The 16270-nt window shown below is 42.1% G+C and overlaps 2 protein-coding genes across 3 annotated transcripts in view; one reads left to right on the top strand and one right to left on the bottom strand.

Moving 5' to 3' along the window:
* Nucleotides 1-10073, bottom strand: part of DCUN1D2 (defective in cullin neddylation 1 domain containing 2) — a 57285-nt gene extending 47212 nt beyond the window's left edge. Inside the window, exons 1-3 of the mRNA XM_077813874.1 lie at nucleotides 9880-10073; nucleotides 6258-6474; nucleotides 2444-2612 (exon numbers count right to left, since the gene is read on the bottom strand). Coding sequence (XP_077670000.1) covers nucleotides 2444-2612; nucleotides 6258-6474; nucleotides 9880-9882 — 389 coding nt within the window. The 5' untranslated portion in view covers nucleotides 9883-10073. The remainder of the gene's footprint in view (nucleotides 1-2443; nucleotides 2613-6257; nucleotides 6475-9879) is intronic.
* Nucleotides 10074-10213: 140 nt separating this feature from the next.
* SLC9D1 (solute carrier family 9 member D1) overlaps nucleotides 10214-16270 on the top strand; it is a 69883-nt gene continuing 63826 nt past the window's right edge. The window contains exon 1 of one of the 2 annotated variants that reach the window (XM_077813853.1): nucleotides 10214-10549. The gene's annotated coding sequence lies outside the window, so the exon portion shown is untranslated. The remainder of the gene's footprint in view (nucleotides 10550-16270) is intronic. The other variant, XM_077813862.1, reaches the window with a different exon arrangement.

A 16270-nucleotide genomic window follows, 5' to 3' on the forward strand; every position in this document is an offset into this window, starting at 1 on the left:
TTAAATTAGATTATTTAAACCAAGGTTCCTACTTGATGATTTAAATCGTTTTGATTTAAATCAACCCTTCCTGCTTAGAAAAATGGAAAAAACTCATACATTCTTTTCCACCTTTATATTGCTACAACAATTTCCCCCCTGCACTGCTGCCTGAGGTAATCCTCAGGTAAATTTCCGTAAGGCTTTCACTTCCACTTTCCAACTGACAGCCAAAAGCAATACATACCCTTTACTTCATCAAATATGCACTCAACACAAAACCTTAACAATGACCTCATATGTTTTTATATCAACAGATTAAAACATCTGACTATCACACATTCTATGCATTTGGGAAATTATTTTGCCTCAGCCCTACTGAGGTCAATGTTAAGGTTTTGCATTAAAGTGCCACTTCGAAGCCTGGGCACATATTTTGGTGAACCTGAAAGTGTGATGGCTGCCATCTTGGCCAAAACCAGGCATTGAACAGATGACCTCCAGAACTAAAAGCATTCTTGTGTTAAAGAGCGAGGCTCTCAGAGCTGTCACTGACTTGCATCCACAGGTCAACATACACACTGACTAACGGGTGACACAAGCAAAATGTGTAACAAATTACTGAAATGTGAAATGTATATTTCGGCAATTCACGCCATAGTTTACAAATCATAGTTTTCAAAGTACAAAATTGGTGGTAAAGTGGTCACATGAATCCTGGATTCTATAATTGGTTCTGGGAGGCGTGTGGTGTATAGCGATACAGATAGGATAACAAAAACTGGTTTAGTCACTGTGAAAGGCAGTGAATAAGACTCGGTTTTGTCATGTTGGAGACCTAGGTTCTATGCCTGTAATGACTTTGCATAAGCCCTACTAACTTGAAAGGGGAGAGGTAAGACGACGAGTGTTTAGTAGCTCTTCCCTTTCTCCCAGGCTGGGGTTCGTACTTTCAATCAATAATAAGGGGCTTTAAACAACAGTTAGCAGAGATGAGATTTCAATTCCTGAACTATTCATTTCCATGTAAGTGACTAGTATTACTGGGCATCCCTAAATCAATCAGACAGGAAGAGCAGGCTAATTAGAAAGGGCCACTACTGACATGACTATCTAAGTCAGTAATCATAGGAAAGGAAATCAAGAAAAAACACATGATGCTTCAGTGAAATTCTGGTAAAACTCAGATGTACACATTATACAAATGAGCTACAGTCACATTCAGAAGTTTAGCTTCTTAAAACTCTTCACTTATTTTACTATTGTTAGCTTTGCAGAGGCAACACAGTCATGAAAGCATGAGCTGGAGTCTACTGTAGCTTATTTATCTTCAAAAATTGTCAGCTAAATTTGAGTTGTAGAAATTTCATCCCACTGGAACACTCAGCTATTACAGTGACAGATGCTGCTGAAATGAAAACAGTTACAAGTAGTGCTGAGAGAAACTGCAGAAATTCAGCTCAATTTAAAATTCCAGGTTTAGTTAGACAAATCATCTTTTAAATTTGCAGTTTGAGCAAATCAGCAATGTAAGCCACTGAATAAAAAATGAATACGAACCACACAATACCACTTTTCCCAAAATCATTTTTCAGACTGCATAAGAAATTTACCTAATTGGAGTGGCAATATAGTATAGTGGAAATGTCACTGAACTGGGAGTCAAAAGACTGGATTCTATTCCCCGCCATGCCAATGACCTGCTATGTAATTTTCAGCAAGTCATTTCACCTCTGTTTCTGTTTACATTTTGCTTACGCTGTACGCTCTCTGGGGACAGGCATTGCCTTTTTATTATGTGTTTGTGCAGTGCCTAGCACAACAGTGCTCTGGTCCATGACTGGAGTTCCTAGGTGCTAGTGCTACCTTATACAAATAACTACAGCTGGAGTTCTTAAGTTTAATATCATGGAAATATTTATTTTAATCTAATTAGACCATTAGCAGCTGTTTAGAATGTTGCTATTGCAGCATTTTAGCAAAAATACTAACATCTGAGATCCATGGTCCATAAAGGTGGAATTAAGAGAGAACACTTCACAGAACTGGGTACAGCAACTATCATACAAATAAAAGGGAAGGACGTATGGGGAAGGAAAAAATAAGATGAAGCTGACATATAGAAGTATTTTCCTACTAGCTATAGTGAGTGAGTGAGGAAATGGCAAAGAAGCAGAAAAATTAGACTTAAGATGAGATGTGAAAAAAAGATGTTATTAAGATAAATACCCAGAACAAGTGAACAAAAATGAACAAACAAACTTAGAGGAAGGTGACAGGGAGGATGTAGACTGGAGAAGGGGAGACTGGAGAGCAAGTCAATTCAGTCTAAATTAAGGGTAGCACGGAGCAAATCCATGGAATGTTTTAAAAGCTTGACGTCTGATCCAGCTTTCCATTGAATTCAGTGGGAGTTGGCTCAGGCCCTAAAGTTTTGAACTACACAGAAAACTGATACACTCACCCCAACTCTGCCATGCCATCTACAAATTCCTTTTTACTGAATTCACATTGAGTGGCTGCCCTGAATTTCCATGCTATGACCAAGACGCTGATACTGGCAGGGTCCAGGCTTAAATCATCACAAAACTGCTGAATTCCATCAATACCAATTTTATTTTCATCCTGTGGGTCTGCAGTCAAAAATATAAAAAGTATTACAATACATATTAAAAACTTCCCATCAGACTAATGATCTGAACAGTTTTGATATGCTGCAGTGCAGAAGCTATTGTATGAGTACTTCTCAAATATATTCATTCTTAATTAGGACATCAATTTGAAATCTAGTCTAGTTCAAAAAGTGAGTTAAAAGTTATATCTTCCAAAGACCCCCTGCCAATTTTTGTGGGTTTTTTATTATTTTTTTAAAAATAACGATTACCCCTTAGATATTTTTCCCTTCTCCCCATTGCTTTGTGAAAGACCCACAAAAACAACAGGTGGAACTGCCTGACTATAGGGAGGAAATACTGAAATTGATTATACTCAAAGTGCTATAAAATGCACAAGAAGATAAGGCATTTACAGGTTAGAACACTGCAACAGGTGAAGGAGAAACACCAAATTTGGCCTACAGATTCGTTATCCTGGTAGTGATGTATGAGAAGGGAAGAATTTATCTAAATGTCAGAGCCCAGGGTTAATTTAGGAGGCAGGAAGGGAGGGGTTGTTTTTTTGTTTTTTGTTTGTTTTTCTAATACTTGCAGAGTGACCAAATCAGTGAGACACGATGTTTATTTAGTGCCTAGCACAACAGGCCTCAACCTCGATGAGGCCATTCAGCAGCACTGTGACATACATAACTGTTTAATAAGAAGTGGTTACTACTTAGGATAGAGCCACACATTGTAATTGCCAGTGTCAGTTTATGTCACTACCATAATTATAAACGTTTAAATATGGAAAACTAAATCCAACAAAAAACCCCAAACAAACAAACCCCCCAAACAAATCCTTCATGAAAATTATATTGGATTTTTAATTAGTCTGACCCTAAGAAATTATTAAAAAGCAGTTACTGTACTATAGAGGCATGGCAGCTATTTTATTTTGCTATAGAATATCAATTAGACCAGGGGTTCTCGAACTGGGGGTCAGGAGTCCTCAGGGAGTCACAAGGTTATTATATGGGGGGTTGCGAGCTGTCAACCTCCACCCCAAACCCTGCCTTGTATCCAGCATTTACCATGGTGCTAAATATATAAAAAAGTGTTTTTAATTTATAAGGGGTGGGGGGAGGGAGTTGCACTCAGAGGCTAGCTATGTGAAAAGGGTCACCAGTACAAAAGTTTGAGGACCCCTGAATTAGACTATAATACAGGAGTCTCTTAAAAATGTACTATGGTTACAAACACATAAGTAGCATCCTCAAACTTACCCTTCTATTTTTCATATACAATATGTACTACTCAAAATACATAACTGTTTTCCCCAAATTTAGATGCAACAAGTCCTATGTCTTTCTATAATTACAATAGCTTACTATATTGCAGCTACAATTAAAATGCAACTTAAATATTCTTTTAAGTTTCATATTTTGGATAACTAACTGGTAAAGACTTCAACTGTTCCATTCTTTATTAGACCCTGATCTTGCAATCCAATCAGACTGCAAGATCAGGGCCTTAAAATGCAGCTTCATTTTAGCATCACCCAGAGGTTTCTGAATGACTAAAAATTAAAAGTATCCAATAATTAAATAAGGACTTGATGCAACGAACAGTTGCTACTTGCTTATCTTTCTCCCGGGTGTAATTCCACTGAAATCGATGGAACTGAGCGTTGAAGGAAAGAGTAAAGCTATCTAGTGTGTTTTAAGGATCAGGCTCCAAGAGAATATCTTGATTTATTAAGTTTTAAAATTATTCTTAAAATGTTTTAGTGAAATTGTGTCTCCAGTGAAGTCAATGATAAAACTCCCACTGGTTTCAAAGAAGACAAGATCCCACTCTTAGCGTTATTATTCACATATCTGGGCAACTGAGGGAATAATAAAAATGAACATGCATTGATTTGATTTGGATGTTATTAATTAAATAAGCAAAAAACACTTAAAGGATAGTACAGTTGGACAATGAAAGATGTGTCATCTCACATTTCAAACATGATGGCATCTACACATTTTTCTTCAGGTTCTATAAGCAAACCCTTTCTAAGGGCTTAAAAAGGAACCCTGGCCAGGCAGCTTACATACAAAGTTTAGTTTCTGTTTAACAAAATAAAAAGATGTTTAAAAATACTAATATGAATAGAAACGCTTTCATGATGAATTTTTTCCTTATTAATTTATCTGAAAATTTGTTTAGATTTACATATGCCCTAACAGCATTTTCAGTCCTAACAACATTGCAATATTGTGCTGATGCATGAAAACAACAAAACTGACTAGACTATTTTCTTTCACCAAAGTGAAATGAAGTAGAAAAGTAAACAGCACAAATAATGAAAGCTACATAAGATTCATAAAATTCCTTCAGTATTCAACTATAGGTAACCGTTCAGGATTTTTTCATATATATTATATTTAACCTCAGCATCCTTTAAAATTGGCAAACAAAAGCCAAGAAAAGGACTGATATAAATAAAAGCAAAATTAAACCAAGTACACACAAATGTTCCAGTTTTGCCGGAATCTCTGTGCTCCTACAACTCAATGCAACCTTATGTTTTTAAAATGAAATTTTGAAGATCATCTGTCTGTAATATGGAACAAGACTTTATGGTGTTTAAAACCTTTCAAAATAGTGTATTTATTAATATGAAAGAGACTAATGTACATACAAAGTAATTCTGGCAAAAAGCATAACCATACAGTAGGTTTACAAAGGATTTAGACTAGACAGAAGTCTGGTCAAATATCCATTTAAAAGAATTTCTAGATGAAGATTTAGATTTTAAGCAACAGATAGTAATGATCAGAGCTGCTTCATTCTATTTATTAAACATTTACATGCATTAATATAAAATATTAACATTTCAAAAGGAGCTCTTACACTGGATCACGTCAATTCTTACACTTCCATGGCCATTTTTTCCCCTTTTATTTTTCCTCTTCTTTTAAACACTACCATAAAATAAAAAAGAAATGGAAAATAAAACACAACTCCACCTTTAATTCACTTCCTTGTGAGTATGTTTTTCCTAGCATATCTAAACAGCAGGTGGTCTGGCATATCGTTTATGATGTAATATGCAAGCACAAAGGGTAAATTAAGGATGGAGTTTCAACCTTAATTCTGAGTTTCCTTGCTTGATAGTGTTATCAGACCCTTTCTTGTAGCTGAAAGTGTTCTTGTGGTTTAAAATAAAAGATTACCCTCTTTTATCTGAACTATACTTAAACATTTAATAGAGAAGTTACAGCCATAATTTTACCATGCAAAGTAACATCACATACCAAAATTCCTTAACAAATGTCATGGACAAGAGATCAAATACAATGCATAATGTGCTTGTACAGAGCCATGGTCAAGTCCAAAAGTAACTGATTTTAGTCCATTTTTTCCTAACTTCATATGCAGTCCTTCCTATTGTTAAGGTGTTCTATAGTTTATAAAATAAAATTTTGGACTTCCGTAGCGAACGCTATAAGACATGCAAGAAGAAGAAGAAAAACCAGCCTTACATTCCAGAGAACCTCCTATTACAGCTTCATATAGATAGACAATTAAAAGTAGGATATTGCATTAGCAGTCTTAAAAGATGTCATCAGTGGCAAAAATGTAAAGTAGAAACGTAATTCAAATGAAATAGTGAAAAAAAAAAGTGATCCTTACCTTTGTACCTGTTATACAATTGTTCTAATTTCTTTCTGTCTACTGAATTTTTCATGGATTCTTTGTAGTACAAGTCTGGGTTCTGGAAGTAGTTGTCTGTTGCCACTTCTAGTTTCCACTCATTCTGCATTAAGCAATATATAGCAGTCCTTTCACCAGCCTGGGTAAATGCCATAAACTGGCGGACCTTGTCCTTCTGAGACGATTTAAGCTTATGCTTTGGGATGCAAAAGAAGCAGGAAAGCCAATGAAGCTAATCCAGAAGTTTGTTTCAGCATTCTACTACTAATGCCTATCTTTTAAAGGGGTTTAGTTTTCTCCGTGTGTGACAACTTTCACTTCAGAATTAAAGGAAGACAAAGCCTTGCTCTTCTGCAGTTAAAAAGGTAGCACTTCTGGAAACTGAAATGACAGCATCTGTATGTACATTTTAGTAACAAATATTCTGGCAACAATAAATTCAAATTTGTGTTACTGCTCACGTACACACAATTGTTTTGTACGAAAACTGTTTGATCTCCAGATATTTCCCATTAAATTCAGAATTTATTTGGTTATAAACTCTAAAATACTATTGTTATGACAATCGGGTCTATTTGCTGAAAATAAGTCTACCATTAATGATAAAATACATTTCAAAGGTATGAATCATACAAAAATCAGAGATTCTGTAAATAAAGGCCTTGAGAAATATCTGAAAAGTTTAACACTTGACTTAAGAGTTTTCCTAATTAATTTCTAGTGCTAATGAACAATAGTGTTTTCCAGTTAATTATTTAAGACAGTTAAAGTTACAAAGCACTTTTCAATTTTAACACTGGGAACTGTTCATTGTTGCTTTCAGAAAAAGTGAACTCAAAAGAAAATAAAACTGGTAAAGAAGCCAAGCAAGAAATTTACTCATTATTATGAGTTTCCAAAAAGTTATTGTAAATCTAATCAAAAGCTTTAATATGTTCTGACAATAGAAGAGATGTTTATATCAACCAATGCAATTGGTTACTTTGTTATTCAGTAGAAAATAGGGCTTATACGAAACATGAAATGTTTTTCTCAATGGCAATGAGTTGCGGCAAACCATAGCTCTACATTCCCAGAGTATACTTCTGAAGAATACAGGAATGAGGGGAAAGAGGTTTGAAAGAGAGCAAAAATCTGCTACCAATGTGTTTTACCATTATTCTCTGCTGTACTTAAAGTAACTTTTTAAAAACCAAACTCTCTTTGGGTTTCAATACATCTGTTTTACTCATCATAGTTAGTACAAGTTATGTTTCTGGGTAGATAACTAAGTTATCTGGGTAAACACTTCATCATCTGCTCACCCTAGTATTTAAGTCAACAGTGTAAAGCGACGCATTGACTTGCTGATCCCTGATTACTAGAACAAGCTGTTATGATGTATTCTACTGCACATCACTGTTTCATGTTCAATGTGACACTACAGTATAAACATTCATACATCTTCTAGTCCACCCTTATCTCTTTTACACACTCTATATATAGTCATATCATTAAAAAATTATTGCAGATGGTCATATAAGACAAGAAGTGCATCATATGCAGAAGATACAGACTTCATTCTTTCCTTCATAAAGTTATTTTCTAAATATTGAAAAACTACAGAAAAGGATACTCATAAAATGGGAACACCTTGATAGCCACAGAAATAATTGCAATTGATTTTTCAAAGGAAACGTTAAATTATCTTTGTTGTCTTCCTACTGGAGATACTGTGTACATCTATTTATATTTTTAAAAATCCTAAATTTTCCTTGAAGTGGAAATATATCAAATCTTACTACAATAAAATCTTGTGTACACATTTAAACAAGAGTCTTTCTAAGTTACAATTAACTTAGTGTTGGGTCACTTCACAATAGGAATCTGTGATACAACCATGACAACTAAAAGTTTTTAGAGACAAGGTGGGTGAGGTAGTATCTTTTATTAGACCAACTTCTGGTGGTGAAAGATACAAGCTTTCACCACTAGAAGTTGGTCCAATAAAAGATATTACCTCACCCATCTTGTCTCTCTAATATCCTGGGACAACATGGCTACAACACTGCAAACTAAAACTTATGTCATATATATAAGTTCTACAAACTTCAAGTAACCTGTGTCTCTTTTCTGCTTCAAAAGGACAGAGATGGAAAAAGATCATTCACTTTACCTCTCTGCCAATGCAGAATCGTTCTCCAAAATACCGTTTAAATTACATAGGTGAACAGAGTCTTTATTTTTAAAAAAGATATATAGAAATCATTTTTTCTAGCATGTCTTCTTTCTAAATGATCGCAACATAGTATGTATATTTTGTAATAGGTCACAATGAGGTGACATGCTTTATGTACTCTGACTTGAAAACTACAATCTGCCTCATCACCACCACTTTAAAAATTGTTAAAATATATCATCTATTAAAAACAGACGTTGCAAGATAAGGCCTAATTTGGACTCTTTGTAAAATAGCTTTGATCACCTTTTTATTAATTGTAAATTCCTATTGCTTTTCTGGGCTTTCCAATTATGCACTTGCACAGCAGTGATGGCCTTGGAATGTTGCTCAGTGGGACATAAACCTGCTTTCTTTTGCATGTGCATATATATATTCCCCCTATACTCAATCAAATGTTTATTCCAATAACAATCTATACATGCATTTCCATTTTGCCAATCATAGTCACATCTAGGTGCCCAAATACAATTTAAGCGTTGGTATTATCCTGCTAGAACCGTTTCCAGTGCAGTGGATTTGTACTGGCTAGGCTCACTTTCTCTGGGGACTGTGGTGGGCTAGAAGAAAACTTGCTAGCTCAACTACGGCAGCCTTTCCTGAGGAGAGTGACAATACCCTTCTTTGACAGCAGTTTATGGAGTCACAGTTGTGATTTCGCAGTTAGGGCTGAAAGAGGGTTTCCATATCATGGATGATTTTTCATTCTCGTCTAACTTTCTTTCCTAACAAAACAACAACACCGAGCAAGTCAGTGAGGAACGAGGGTGGCGGAACCACTCCAAGAGATTTGGGGGACGGAGGGAGTTCCCCTGGAGCTCCCTCAACCACCTTCCCCACGCTCAGCACAGACACGTGCAGCACAAACGCAGAGACACCCCACAAGCCGACTTCAATCGCCGCCTCTAGCAGGGAGCTCCTCGGTGCTTCCCAAGGCCCTGCGAACTCCAGGCCCCACCCCCAACAGACGGACACCGGGAGAGGGAGGGACTCGGCTCCAGCCACCTGCCCTGGAAGCCCAAAGCCCAAAGAAGGGCAAGTACGTGCCGCTGCTGCCAGGCTCAGCTCTCAAAATACCCACAGCCTCGCTCCTCCCCGCCCTCTGCGGGACCCTGCCGGCCGGGCGCCTCACGCCGCGGGCTCTGCCCCCCAGCTCCGCTGGACCCTCTCTACCCCCCCACCGGCCCTGGCGGGGCCCCCCGCGCTGCTCTGTCCCTCTCGCTCCGGCCCCCCGCCCGGTGACCTTCCCTCCGCCGACCCCGGCAGCAGGAAACACGGCTCCCGCGCTGGCAGGGGCGGCGGGCGCGGCGCCCGCTCCGGGCAGGGCCGGGGCGCTGGGATCGGGAGAAGCGGGGAGGGGCTGGGAGGTATTTTCCCACCTACCATCTTATCCCCGGCGCTTTGACCAACTTCACTGCCCAGCGCCGCCGCCGCCTCCTGCGCAGGCGCGCACCGGTTCTCCTTAGCCACCTATCGCTGAGCGGCGAGCGGGCCCAAGGCCCCGGCCGCCTCCCTGGGAGCAGCAAGTCCCCGCCTCGTCGCCGCGCCACAGGCGCTGGAAACTCAGCGCCCGACTGGAGGGGCACAGGGGACTACATCTCCCATGATGCACCGGGCCGACGAGCCGGAGACTGTTACGCACCGTGGGCTGCGCCGGCGAGTCGGGACTACATCTCCCAGAGGGCACTGCGCGCGAAACGGGCGGCAGTTTGATCGCAGGCCGAGCTAGGAACTACAAATCCCATGTGACATTGTGCTTAAAGGAGCCGCATCTGCACTCAGCAACCAGCGCTAAGGGTGGTAGCGGCTTGGCAGCCAGCGGTGTCGTCATTTCTCACCGGGGGGCCGTCGAGGCGGTTGGGTCGGGCGCCCAATAGGAGCAGGGATAACGGCACGCGGCGCCACCCGGGCTCCGGGCTGGCCTCGTCTGCGGCGCCTCCCGCTGCAGGTGAGCCGGGCGGATGGAGGCAACGGCAGCCGGAGCCTAGAGCGGCCACCTCGCCCCAACCCGGACGCGAGAGCCCGCGGCACCCGGACTGGCCGCCGCCCTGAGGTAGGAGCGGGCCGGGCCGGGCCGGTTACCCCTGCGCCGGGAGGGCGGGACCCGGACCCTACAGCTGCGAGCGGGTTCCGGGCGCCGGGCCGGGCCGGGTCACTCGCAAGTGACAGCGAAAAGCGGGGCTGCAGGGCTGGGACAGCCCGCCCTGGAGAGACTCCGACACGCACAGCCCATCCCCCCCCCCCCGCCACCCCCTCCGGGGTCTGTTCCGGAGAGACCGTGAGACACACACAGCTCCTCCTCCGCCCCAGAGACACCGCGAGAGACACAGCACAGCTCCCCCCTCCTCCGGAGAGACTGTGAGATGCACAGCTCTTCCCCCTCCTCCGAGGTAAGTGCTGCCCGGCGGGAGGTCACCCCCCCCCCGCCCTGAGCCCCCTTCCAGAGCCAGCGCCCTGTACCCCCTCCTGCACCCCAGCCCTGAGCCCCCTTCCAGAGCCAGCGCCCTGTACCCCCTCCTGCACCCCAGCCCTGAACCCCTTTCCAGAGCCAGCGCCCTGTACCCCCTCCTGCACCCCAGCCCTGACCCCTTCCCAGAGCTTGCACTCCTCACTCCCTCTGACACCCCCTGCCCCAGCCCTCTCAGAACCACCACCCCATACCCCATCCTGCACCCCCAACACTGTGTCCCAGCCCCCTCCCACACTGTGAACCTCTAGGTCCCAGCCCATAGCTTGCACCCCTTCCCAAACCCCAAATCTCTGTCCCAGCTGGGTGAAAGTGAGTGAGGATGCGGGAGAGCAAGTGATGATGGGCGTGGGTGGGGCTTTGGGGAAGGGGCAGGGTAGATCCTGGGTTGCGCTTAAGTTCAAAAAGTGATCTTGGGCATAAAAAGGTTGGAAACCACTGCTATAATGGAAAACTACAAACTTTTGCTCCTTTCCTTATCTCTAGAGGGATTGAAACTGTATAGAACATGGTAAAATCTCTTTCAGATACATCCAGAAGCAAAAGTTGTCCCCTTCACACGTGCGGAAATAGATTTATGACAAAACCAGCCAAATCGTGGTCAAACACTGGTTTAAAATCTGTTCCCAGTGAGACAGTTTGTTACACTACCTATTCCCGTATGTCCCCCAGTCTCCTCCAAAATTAGTGAGACTTGATAGCTTTGTCTCTTTAGAAGTTCACATTCCTTAATGGGATGATTTCTGCTCCTCATTCCCATATGGGCAACTTGGACCATGACCTTGCAAACACTTATGCATGTGTTTAATTTTACTATTGTGAGTAGTCCCATTGACAATGTGGCCACTGTTGGAGACAGGATACTGGACTAGCTGGACTGTTTGCAGTATGGTTGTTCTTATTTTCTTGACTGAACATCAACAGTTTCTTATTATAATTTTAGCTGTATTGGTATAGGATCTTCTCAGCACTTCTCTGTCCTACCCTAGTCTTTCATTACTAGTTTTATTTGAATGTAAGTAATTTAAATTCCACACTATGTGCTACAGTTCAGACATTATAGTTAACAAATTAAATATTCAAAATTAAAGCAATGCTCCTTTTTTCATATGACTTAAAATATGATGTCTCAGTATAATAAAATTTACAAATTCAGTTGGTAATATATATTTTTCATTTTTTAAATAAAGCAAGGGAATGCCATACAAGGGCTATGGTTAATGTAACTTTAGTTTTGAAAATTTAAACTGAAATCATGAAAGGCAGAGTAAAGTTTGAATGCTTATTCCATTCCCTTTGCTTATGCCTCAAAATATAGGATTTCTTCATATTTTTAAAGCTACTTTTCTGATGTTTTCCAAATTTTTGAGGGGAAGACTACCCTGCAGTGAATTATAACATGAAATTTCAGAGTAGCTTCTTTTAGTAGTATGGACTGTTGAGTATTAAGCTTATAACTGGATGATAAACTGAACCTTAACTATGGAGTAGCTACTATCATTCCACTCTATAAATTGCTTATCATTTAATACACTATTATGGTTTTTAAAAAAAAATCCCTCTCATTAACTCTTTGAAAAATCTTTTAACATATTTGGTTCATCCTATCTCCATGGTAGGTTGGCCTATGAATTGCAAATCCATTTAGTTGCCTGTGATGCCCCATTAATGTGTGTGGCTTGGTATTTTTGTTTGGTTTTGTTTTGGTGTGTTTTGTGTTTGAGGGGTTAGTGGAAGTATACTACAAAGATATATTAAGTAGAAAGGGAAAGGACTAGTGAAGGTCTCTTTAGAGCAGTAATGTAAGTCCCTGTTCAGAAAAGAATTCCTATTCAGGATAGCACTTAAGCACAGATTTAACTTTTAGCCTGTGCACAAGTCCCCTTGACTTAATGCTTGCATGCTTTCCTGAAACAATGTTATAAAGAGATGGCCGTGGACTAGTGGGCAAGGTCTTTTGGGGGAGAGGTGGCTGTGACACTTTTTGGGATTGGAAGGCACCTCACTATCACGTGCCTTTAGCATGGGGAAGCCTTGTCTGTTCCTGCAATGGGTCAGCTCCCCAATTCCAGTGGCTATGGGCAACATAAGCACTCGCCTCTAGTCCTAGCAGGCCCCACTGTCAACTTTACTGCAGAGGCCCCCAGAGTGTGGGGCATGCCTCCCTAGGGAGGCATGGAGGACCATCTGGGGGGCACAGCGGGACTCAGGCCAGCCAACACGGGCAGGGAGGGAGCGCCATCCAGCCCCTCCCCGCCACCAGTTCTGTTGTGGTGTGGGGCAGAAGTTGGGGGCAAGGCCGGGAGTGGAGTTGCACCTGGCCACGGGCCCAGCTATCAGCCCCCACCACAGCCTAGCTGCGCCTCTGCTCCAGCCCCCAGCCGCAGCCCAGACCCACCCCCAATTATAGCCCCAGCCTTGGTCCCCTTCCCCCTGTCTGTGTCTCCCCCTGCCCCCCCATCACAGTCCCGCTCCTGGCCCTGGCTTGGGGAGTAACGGGGGGAAGGCACAGACAGGAGGAAGGCGGTGTGACCCTCAAAAGTCTGGGGACCACTGTTTTACAGGTTAGTGATTGGCACACTTCAACCTTTGAGCCCCCACCCAAGCATCTCCTTAGAGTGTCCAGTCCCTGGTCCACTGAACACGTTAGTATTCACAGATTTGCTGCTTCCAAAGTACCGGTACACCCCAGCTATCCAGTTCCACCTCAGATCACATTTCTGCTTAAACACATTTAAGTGCTGTGTGTTATAATGAAATCAAGTATTAAGTTTATTTAACAAAGCACAGAGTCAAATAGTAGCAAATGGAAGTACTGGAAACAAATGGTTACGTATAAAATCATAACACACATGCTAGAGCCTAGATTTCATAAACAAGGTACTTTCGTGTCTTGTAAAGTATTGCTCACTCAAAATATAGCTAGGATGGCTGTGACCCTCCTTTCATGACACAAACACTCTGTCTCCTAGGTGAAAGACCCACTGTGTCTCTTTCATTGTCAGATATACCAAAACAATCCTTCATCTTTACTCATAAACAGGGCATCCTGCTGCTGTTCCTGTAGGTTTCCTCTCTTGTAGATTTCACAGTCTCTTATTTAGCCCCTGGCATAGTCAAATAGGCATAGTGTGTAAGGCATACCTATCCTCTCCATCTGGCCATTTGTGTATTGTATCTGTAACCTCCTGCCTGAAAGGGACATTTCCGAGGTTTGTCACCTCCTGGTGACCTGCCATAACTTCAAGGCTTTAGGAGCATAATTTTCAGAATAGATACATAACTTTAAATTTTATCTGTACATACATTTCACAATGATTGCGACGAGAATGGCCATACTGGGTCAGACCAATTGTCCATCTAGCCCAGTATCCTGTCTTCTGACAGTGACCAATGCCAGGTGCTTCAGAAGGAATGAGCAGAACAGGTAATCATTAAAAGATCCATCCCTTGTTGTCCACTCCCAAGTTCTGGCAGTCAGAGGCTAGGGACACTCAGAGCACAGGGTTGCTTTTGGTAGAGACCTTACCTGTCACCGTTTGGTGAGCTATTATTAGGGTCCTACCAAATTCACGGCCATGAAAAACATATCACGGACTGTGAAATCTGGTCTCCCCTTGTGAAATCTGGTCTTCTGAGTGCTTTTACCCAAAACTATACAGATTTCACAGGGGAGACCAGTGTTTCTCAAACTGGGGGTCCTGAACCCAAAGGGAATTGCAGGGGGTCATGGTATTACCACCTTACTTCTACACTGCTTTCAAAGCTGGATGGCTGGAGAGCAGCAGTAGTTGGCCGGGCGCCCAGCTCTGAAGGCAGTGCCCAGCCAGCAGAAGTGCAGAAGTAAGGGTAGAAATACCATACTGTGCCATCCTTACTTCTGCGCTGCTGCTGGCAGCGACTCTGCCTTCAGAGCTGGGCTCCTGGCCAGCAGCCTCCGCTCTCCGGCTGCCCAGCTCTGAAGGCAGCACCGCTGCCAGTAGCAGCACAGAAGTAAGGGTAGCAGTACCGCTACTACCCCTACTGTAACTCTGTGACACCCACCCCTCCCCCTACTCCTTTTTGGTTCAGGACTCCTACAATTATAACACCATGAAATTTCAGATTAAAATAGCTGAAATTGTGAAATTTGCTATATTAAAATCCTATGACCGTGAAATTGACCAAAATGGACTGTGAATTTGGTAGGGCCCTAGCTATTATGAATATATCTGACCCAGGGGATCTCTGTAAAACCCTATGCACCTCCTGTGCCCTCTGCCAGTTGACCCTGAGAGGTCGCTGGGTCACTCCTTTCCAGTTCAGAGAAAAAGAATTTGGAAGCTCCCAACTGAAAAGCAATAGACCCTGGGAAACCGATCATTTTGCTTACATAGAAGGTCTTTCTGCCTACTAGTGTCTCTAAGTTAAGGAGTTGGGGTTTTGTCCCTCTCTTTTTCTTGACTTAAGCAAATCACCCTTTGTTTGCTGTTCTGCTCTTTATTCTTTGGACCAGATCTTAAGGGTTTATAGTGAGCAATTAAGGAATGTATGCAGTGTTAAATGCTTGGATCTCTTAACTGTTCAATTCCAGAGTAACATTTTAAATGTATTAGAGAGACACGGTGGGGAAGTAATATCCTTTATTGGTACAACTTCTGTTGGTGGGAGATACAAACTTTCGAGTCACACAGAGCTTTTCTTCTGACCTGAAGAAAAGCTCTGTGTGGCTCAAAAGCTTGTCTCTCACCAATAAAAGATATTACCTCCCGCACTGTGTCTCTCTAATATCCTTGGACTGACACAGCTGCAACAACGTCATTTTAAATGTATAGCTTTTTATTTTTTTTAAGTATACATTTTGGAGAGGTGTTAGCTGGACTCCATTACTTTCATAGGTTATGGCTACACTAAAGAGCTTACAGCTGCACAGCTTAATTGCTCCAGCCCCTGCGAGTGGTGGTAGCTGTGTCAGTAGGACAAGCTCTCCCGCTGACATAGCGCTGTCCACACCAGTGCTTAAGTTGGCATAAGTGATGTCGATGGGGAGGGTGGCTCATTCACACCCCTGAGTTACATAATTTATGTTGAGTTAAGCTGTAGTGTAGCCTTAGCCATAGTAATTCTTTCCACTATTTTTTTTGTTTTGTTTTTAATTTTGGAATATAATACCCAGGTCCACCCACCAATTTTAAGATCCTTCATTGGCTTCTTCTCTCCCTATTAATCAAATCAAGTTTCTCATTCTTGTTTTCAAAGTGCTCCACAGCTCAGATCCTTCGTATATTTCCAGTCATCTCTGTTCACGCACTCAAGACACATATCTAC

The sequence above is a fragment of the Eretmochelys imbricata genome, chromosome 1 (assembly GCF_965152235.1).
Source record: "Eretmochelys imbricata isolate rEreImb1 chromosome 1, rEreImb1.hap1, whole genome shotgun sequence".
NCBI lineage: Eukaryota > Metazoa > Chordata > Testudines > Cheloniidae > Eretmochelys > Eretmochelys imbricata.